Here is an 8,255-nt window from a genome sequence, read left to right as displayed (position 1 = left end):
CCAAAGCAGGAATAGAGAATTCATCCCCAGGTGCTTGCAAGCATCCAATATCTCCTGTTAAAATTAAACAAGAGGGGATTGTAACTTCCTGCCAGCAACAGTTTTAAAATGGGGTCATCCACGTGGATACATTCATACAGATACAAACTTATGAAAAAGGACACTTAGAGCCAGGGAGGAAGAAAAATAATAAAAGGGATGTTCAAAAGTTACTGGAGGCAATCATAGTAAAACAGAAAGAATTCAATCTCTCCTTCAGTTTGTGAGTATGAAAACAATATCAGTTGTCATTAGCATAATAACTGATCTCATCCCACCTGAGAGGCATTCCGAAATTGACTGAAAAAAACATACTGATTGTGCCATCAGTACCCACCTGGCTGTCAAGAAGCTTGTCGAGCCATTTAAATTGATTGACAATGAGCCGGGGAAAATTTGTTCCAAAGGTGCCCACGCTAGAACAGCAGAAAAAGTGAAACACGGGTTAGTCAGACCTACAGACAGACTCAAAAGCTTTGCTGCTGGTCAGCAAGACCATGAGATGCAATTCAAATTAACCAACTACCAAAATCATATTATGAAAATATCATTAACACCGCTACAGATTTTAGCACCGTCTAGGAAGAACCCTACTTCTTACTTGCTATACACACAAAGCAGGGATACTGCCAGCCTGTTTCAATACACTACCAACAACAACACCCTAAGTTACAGCACAAAAATCAAAGCATACAATGTGACCTTCCTTCAGATCTTCTGTGCTACCGAAAGAGGGGCTACACTAGCTTAGGTTAAGTCTCCTTTGAGGCCAGTATCCCCGTCCCCAACTGTAGTATTAGATGCTTTTGGATAAGTTTTGGGTAACAGGGCAATTCACAGAGCAATCTTTTCAGAGTTTCCACTCAGCCTTCAACAATAAGCAGTTTAGCAAATCTCCAAGGCAGAAGCTGGTACCCAGTCCATCATGTCTGCTATCCAGCAGTACATTTATCCTCCATTAACTTCCCTAAGCCTTATAAAAAGAAAAAGCCACAACTGTGTGTAATTTCTGACCTCTACCTTCTGCAATACTGAATTCGACAGGGTAATTATGCATAATCTGAAAAAGTACTTCTGCTTTTTTTATTTGCTGCCTTGCATAGTTAGAAACAGTGGTTAAACCTTCCTCAATTACCTTTTCTAAATCTTTCTTGCTTTTACAGACATCCATCATCTCGCTGCCAAGTCATCTCCTTTAAAGGCAGGCACAATTCTATTTTATTTAGAATATTTTTCCCTACTTACATGAAACTGTTATACTATATTTTTGCGACAGCCTGACCAGAAGTGCATGCAACATTCAAAATGTGATTGTACCGTGCATTTGCAGTGACATGATGTTTTCCATTTTGTTGCCAATTCCTTCCCTAATATTCTGTTTGCTGCTTTGACTACTGCTAAGCATGGAACTGATACTAAAAATAAGAAACAAAAAGAAGCACCCGTACAAGATACCCTTCCTCAATGAAAACACCGAGTTTGTCATTGTATTTATACAATCAGGATTATTTTTAGTCTGATTTTTTAACAAAACAAGGTTTATGCAGCTGTACTAAGATGCCCTCTTCTGTAACTTCTGGTCACACTGGTCTGTGAGCACATATGTATTAATAAATTGGCTGTTGCCAAATCACATGGATAAACCAAGTTCTCTGTACTCTTCCTACAGTAAGTCAATAAATGGAATGTCCTCTGTCCAGGCATCGACTGGCATTAAACCTGTAGAGGTCTGATCAGTCTATGCTTCTATGTCAGATTTGGGAGAAATTAGCCAGTCAATACAGTGTGGTTACAGACTAGCTGTAATGAATGTTGTTTCTTGTCCCATAATTAAACAAAACAAAAAACATTAGTTTTAGATTAGATTATCCTGGAAATTGTTACCACAAATTGTTACCTCACTTTTCATTTCCTTTTTCATTTATGAACATGCTGAACAACCCAGATCTCCATGGGACCATCCTCCTTCTACTGCAAAATGGACGTTTTTGGTGTCATTTCCCCTCCCCCCCCGATTTTTAACTGGTCATTAATACATAGAAAAAACTTCACTCTTCTTACAGTTTGATAGGATACAAGTGTAACAACATCCATTTTTAAGACTTACTAGAAGGTTCACAGCACAATTAATAGCTGATCACTTTTACATGCAAGATCCTTCAGAATTCTTGGGTGAAAACAATTCAGTCCTTGTGACTGGTTATGTTAAACCCTCCTCTAACAAAATCTCAGTCTGAGAGAATTTCTCAGACTCAATCTCTGTACAGCATTTATATCCTGCTTGATACTGAGCACTGAAACAAATACTGTATCAGTAACAGCCTCAGCTTCTTTCTATCCCTTGACCTGCTCCACTAACTCTGTAATGAGCATCCAGGGCACTGGAAAAAGGACTTAAGTGTTCAAGTCTTGCCTATGTTGCGCCTCAAGATCTCTCACTCTGCTATGGTGTTCTACATTCAAAAATGAACAGATGCTTTTTCTGTTTTCCTTGTTTGAACACAATCTGTATTTTTAAAAGGAGGTCTGTTTGCATCTAGCAGCCTCCTAAAACTCTGCCAGCCACTTTCATCTTTTTTTAAATAATGAGACACTCCGTAGTCCCTCTGCTGAAATACTTCCAAAGCTTGTGCCAGTAGCTACGAAAAACATAATGAATCATGAGGTATGTCTGTATTTCAGCTCGATAAATCTGTCTTCCGCTTTATGCACCCACAAGTTTAAAGTCATGGTACCTCACAGATAATTTTACACATGTATGAAGAAAAAATCATCAGTGCAAACATCCATTCAGGTAAATTTGAAGTAACAGTTAAAGTCAAACAGATGGTGATTGACCAAATGAAGAAATTTCTTTTCAAGGCAGAGAGAAGACAGTCTATACTCACATGTCAAAAAAGAATTCGGGGATCTTTTCCAACAACAGTGTTATGACAGCAGGCTAGAAGAAAGGCAAAAAGACAAGTGTTAGGATGATGATTTACTGCTTGTGCTGTGGCATTGCCACCAAAACTGATCTTCCACAAAAGATGAACTACGCACAGAGAATAAAAGACACAAAAGGACAAATAAAAATACTTCCTGTATAAGAAATCTCTTCCTTAATGCCAGAAAGGAGGCATACAGCCTGCAAGCTGAAAATCACAAATGCTGAGAGTGGTATAAACTATCCACATAATCTAATAGAAGCAATAAATCTAACACGGGCAGGATGCTGGGCCAAACGAAGCTCTCTTTCTCAGACCCAGCTGAGTTGGTTTTCACCACACAGGAATCTAAAGCATCAACTTTAAGTTTGGAAAACAGCGCCCACACGCTTTTGCCGTTCCCTTTGCAGGTCTAATTCTTCCCGCTTTTAACCCTGGCCCAAATGCAATTCTAAAAATGTATTTAAGACAAGAACTTTTAAAACATTTTAATTATAAGAGGATTTAAATCCACAGCTGCTCTAAGGTTTCCCATGCCTTGGTGAGATATCTGTCATCTTCAACTCCATATACATCTTGATGCAACTTGTATACAACTTAACAGAACTTGTTCTTGCCAGCAGGTTGCTCAGTGTCTTGCTCATTTTTAAACTCCTCCAAGATTCAAATTCCTCCAATAATGGAATTTCCATCACCTTTCTACCCTACCTGTTCTAGCACTTGAGGAAAACATTCTCCACAGTGGAAGTGATTATATCATCTCTCATCCTGCCCCTGTTCACCTTTGAGAAGAGCCTGGCTCTGTTTTCTCTACACCATGCCACTAGATATTTAAGACCACAAGATCTCCCTTAATCTTCTCTTCTTAAGATTGAACAAACCCAGCTCCCTCTGTCTCTTCTTGTATGCCATTTGCTCCAGGCCCTGAGCATCTTTGTGTCCCTAAAGAAACAAGAAATTGGGACACTATTCCAGCTGCAGCCTCATCTGCCTCACAATCAGCTCTATTAATCCTCTACTTACAAAAGCAAAAGGATCCCTAAATAAATCAACACCACTGTAAAGAGCAAACTAAGGTGCCCATACCTGTAAGATCTTAATTCCAAGAAGCAGTTTAATGAGGCTTTCACAATATGAGTGCACCAGAGTCCTGCAAGATGAAAGATTCCACTACAGTTGTAATAAAAACAGGCTGTAACTCTTTCCATTACTGTTTTTTTTAAAAAACCACTTACAACAACTTATTGTAATGTATGGTAACCACAGACACACACAAAAAAATTTTAAACTGCATTTTAGCTCTGAACAAGCTTACTCTCTACAAGACTAGCATGAGCTGGAAATGCAAAAGTCCCTGTGGTTAAGCTGTGTATCTCCTGGAAAAACTGTCAAAAAACAGTTGACCTTCACCAGCCTTGTCAAATTTTTTTTCCCCAGTATTTGTTTTTTGCCATAAAATGCCATGGAGCCCAATGCATGCCACAGGCAGCTAGTAAATTCTGTGACTTACCATTTTAAACTTACTGCTATTAAATAGCGACATATTACACCAGCCACTTTTGCATAAGAAACAAGTCTTGTTGTGTATCAGCTGGAGCTATGGCCTTTCCCTCCACTCTGCTCAATGTTACACGACATTTACATGGGGACCAGCTCTGACTGAAGGAGGAAGACAAAATACATTTTCTCTGACCTCGACCCCTCAGTCCGCATGGGAGTGCACGGCAACAGACAGTTCTTGAACTGGTTTCTGTCTTTGATATGAGATTCCAAGCCGCTGACAAATTCCTTCACAACCTGCAAAGCAGAGAGAAGTTATCACTTCCTGAAGATGCCCCGATCAGCTGCTGTCTTTTAGGATGCTCTTTGTGAGCAGATGATGAGAACAGGGAAGAGCTAGCCAGGGAACTGCAGAGAGACAGAAACTGTGATGGAAGGAAAGCTGGATAATAAATTAACTCTAGTCTAAACCATTTCCAAAAGGAAACACTAGTTGTTCTACAAAGTAACTCTAAAGCAACAGTCTCACATTTTACTTTGATTTAAAAGGGCTTTGCCTTTCTTCCTGTTCAGGTGAGACAGCAACATTTAATATGACAAGACCTGCACCGAAAAAATATTTGCAACATTCAAATCACTGACCTCAGGACTTTCATGCTGGGCTTGTTGACTGGAGAGGAGCACATTGTGGCTGGTTTAATGCTGCCAGCTCCCAGCCAACACAAAACCAAACACAGCTTCCACTAGAAGGTTAAGCAAATGATTTTTCTCCCTTAAGAGTCTTTGTCTATTGAATAATATGCCAATTCATTACTTCGACAGGGCAAGGTGGTGGAAGTGCAGCACTTTTGCTTGGAATTATGCAAAACCAAACTTGGAGCATGCATACCAAGGCTGGTTTAACAGAGGCACATGCTGGTCATCTCTATGTCTGACTATTCAGACGTAACAGCTGAGAAGAGACAGATACAGCAGAAGGCCAATGGGACCAAAAGCCTGGGATGGCAACATTGAGAGAATTAGAGTCTGGACCACAGAAATCCAAAATAAGCTAGTGTGTTGCATACTTTTGTATGGGACTAGCAGGGACAGGCAGTTCCATTTGTGTCTTTTGCTACACAGCAAACAGTTTTAAAGCTGGCTCCTGCCAAAGCACAGTCCGTTACTTACGCCTGGGTAAGTAGGGTGCTTCTCCAGGGCCAGGCAGAGCTTCTTCTGGAAAGCCATCTGATCTACTGCTAAGGAGAAAATTTAAAAAGAAAATAAAGAACCAGAGACATTTTATCCATTCAATGTCATAACAGCTACACTAAGCACGAGCTCTCAAGCCCATCCACCAATACTTCTGTGTTTGCTCTATTGAGAGGTCAAGTTAGCAAAAGCCTGAGTGGCATCACCACTTGTGCTTTCTCCAGTCTGGGCTGGGAGTACCTAATAGCATTAAAGAGGCTTACTACACAAATTCCTGAAGGCCTTGTCTGAGCTGAAAGGCAACATGACATGTTCGTTTTCCTGCTTCAGAGGTCCTGCCTCTGTAACTCAATACTGGAATCACAGATGCAGTCTAATCTTATTCCATATACCTCCAATTATCTTTCAGAAGTCTTTTGACTTAGCATGTATACACCCAAAATATGGTATAATGAGTTCAGGTGTCAGGAACTGTGCAATTTAAGAGGTATATAGCAAATAAGAGGCCACATAAAGGTTTGCTTGAACTTTGGAACTAGCTGGCTCAAGCATTTTTGCTCTGCAAGTAAAATGCATCTTTACTTTGTGCCAGTCACCTTAGCAGGTTTTCAGATACAACCAGAGAGACCAAGTGTTAAACCAATACCTATTTCATTCTGTCCCTCCCCAGCTTTCAGTATAATTCCTGATGTTCTAAGGAGCTCTTCAAAGACTCCCTCGTTCTCCACTCCACCATGGGCAGAGGCCTTTTCCTTATCAGAAATCCGCAACTTCTTTGTTTCTGAGAAAACAAGACATGCTACATCAAATATACTCTGCAATAAAAATAGCAAGGATCCTTCATATAAACAACTAATTCAAAATTAACCTTCTAGTAAGAAATTAGAGGAACACAGGAATACACTTATGGGACCAGACCAACAAACTGTACTGCTAGTTGACAGCAGTCATTAGCTGACTCAGATGCCAACGCGCAGATCCGATAAAGCAGTTACTCCTGCAACGTGACACCAGAAAGGAACATTTCTTACTCACCCCCTTTAGTGATCCATAACCAAAGACAGTTAAGATACACCTTCAGTGGCTTACTCCCATGGGAGACATACCCGCTAACAGATTATGAGCAACGCTAGAGCACATACTTTCCTCTGGCCTGAAAAGCACAAATTTAATATAGGTTCTCCCACCAGACCTGTCTCTTTGGTATCCACCCATCTGCTAAAGCAAAAAATAACTGTCTTCCCTCCAGCTACCTAGACAGGTTATTTTGGTTTGATTTACAGATATCAGTTTTGATCAAAGGTGATTAATCTGCAGACTCCGAAGGCAGTGAAGCTCAAGATGATAAATGCTGATCAAAGGTATGAGAACAGAAGGACTGAGAAAAGATATGGCACTGCTTTTAGCGTCGTTTTATTGTGATTTTAAAAAGTGTTTAAAGATCAACAGTGTCATTAACAATTAGCATTATCAAAACTGTCATTTTGGCCTTCTCCCTGCCGGGGAGCCGCTGCCTCTCCAACAGGTCTCCATTCCCCACAAGATTATACCTGAGCACCTACCCGGCAAGTCTGTCTTGCAGCTCTCTCCAGAAGCATCGGTCTTTGACAATTTCCTTTTTGAAACCATGGTAGCAAAACCTTTGTTGTTGCCTATAAAAATGCAGGAAAAAGACAAGTGAGCAAAGGAGACATGACTTTAATTCAGGTTTTTTTAAGCAAATCTAGAATGTATTAGTGAATAGTGAAGGGAAATGCTCCAGAAATTGAAATTGCTCAAAAAAGGCCTTGTGGTTTTGCTGCTAATCCGTGCTACAAACACCAAGAACAGGAAGCAAACTGAGAAAGTATTGAGGAGCAATTGAGGAACATTTTTCTGCTGTACAGGTTGAGATTTTAGAGCTTGTCATATTTAAATAGCGTAACACATCACTTTTTCTAAAATTCAATTCCTCATAAAACAAGGCTTAGCTTTTCTTTCACGTGCCAGGCAAATTAAACGGCAAGTTAAACTGAGTAACCAAGAGGTCTTAGATGGTGTCCACCGATCTTGTGATCCTCTCCCCATGCCCAGACAAAGCTACAAAGGATTAGCAATTTAGTATTCACGAGCCCGGCCACGTCAGCCGACGCCGTTCATGTTCCTGACCCCGTACAGCTGCAAGAAGAGTTCTGTCAGCACAACCCCCTGATTTGTCCTCTTTCGGTGGGTGGCACTGGTTAAAAAGAAAAAATAAATCTCGGCTCACCTTTAAAACTTAAAAATTATTTTAAAAAAGATGCCTGATCATCTCATGCTAAATTTCAACCATTTGGCAGAGGCTATCAAAATGAGTTACACCAAATATCAGAGTGGAAGTGGAACAATTCAAAAAAAGAGGTGCGGGGAGCCTGCAGCAGCTCTTCCGGACCCGAGGTGCAGACTGAGAGCCCAAGAGGAGCGCTCACTCCGGGCAGCCCTCCCTCTGTTGGACATGGAGATCCCTGCGGCAGCCGGCCTACCTCACCCGAAGGTTTACAGGGCGCTTACGGGGCGCGTTACGGTTTCATCGCCCCGAGCCCGTGACACCGGCTCCTCAGTCAGGAGAGGCCTCCGCCT

The 8,255-nt window shown here is 41.0% G+C and overlaps 1 protein-coding gene across 1 annotated transcript in view; it reads right to left on the bottom strand.

Annotated features, from left to right (window-relative positions):
* Window positions 1-7,286, bottom strand: part of LOC104075658 (Fanconi anemia group D2 protein-like) — a gene marked incomplete at its 3' end in the record, with an annotated part of 52,092 nt that extends 44,806 nt beyond the window's left edge. The window contains 7 exon segments of the mRNA XM_009576236.1: window positions 377-455; window positions 2,928-2,980; window positions 4,053-4,116; window positions 4,660-4,763; window positions 5,637-5,704; window positions 6,304-6,438; window positions 7,208-7,286. Of these exon segments, the coding sequence (XP_009574531.1) occupies window positions 377-455; window positions 2,928-2,980; window positions 4,053-4,116; window positions 4,660-4,763; window positions 5,637-5,704; window positions 6,304-6,438; window positions 7,208-7,286 (582 nt within the window).
* Between the last annotated feature and the right edge of the window lie 969 nt (window positions 7,287-8,255).

Source organism: Fulmarus glacialis, unplaced genomic scaffold, assembly GCF_000690835.1.
Source record: "Fulmarus glacialis isolate BGI_N327 unplaced genomic scaffold, ASM69083v1 scaffold22724, whole genome shotgun sequence".
Classification (NCBI taxonomy): domain Eukaryota; kingdom Metazoa; phylum Chordata; class Aves; order Procellariiformes; family Procellariidae; genus Fulmarus; species Fulmarus glacialis.
Note: the sequence above shows the minus strand (reverse complement) of the source record. Positions and strands in the feature narration are given on the sequence as shown.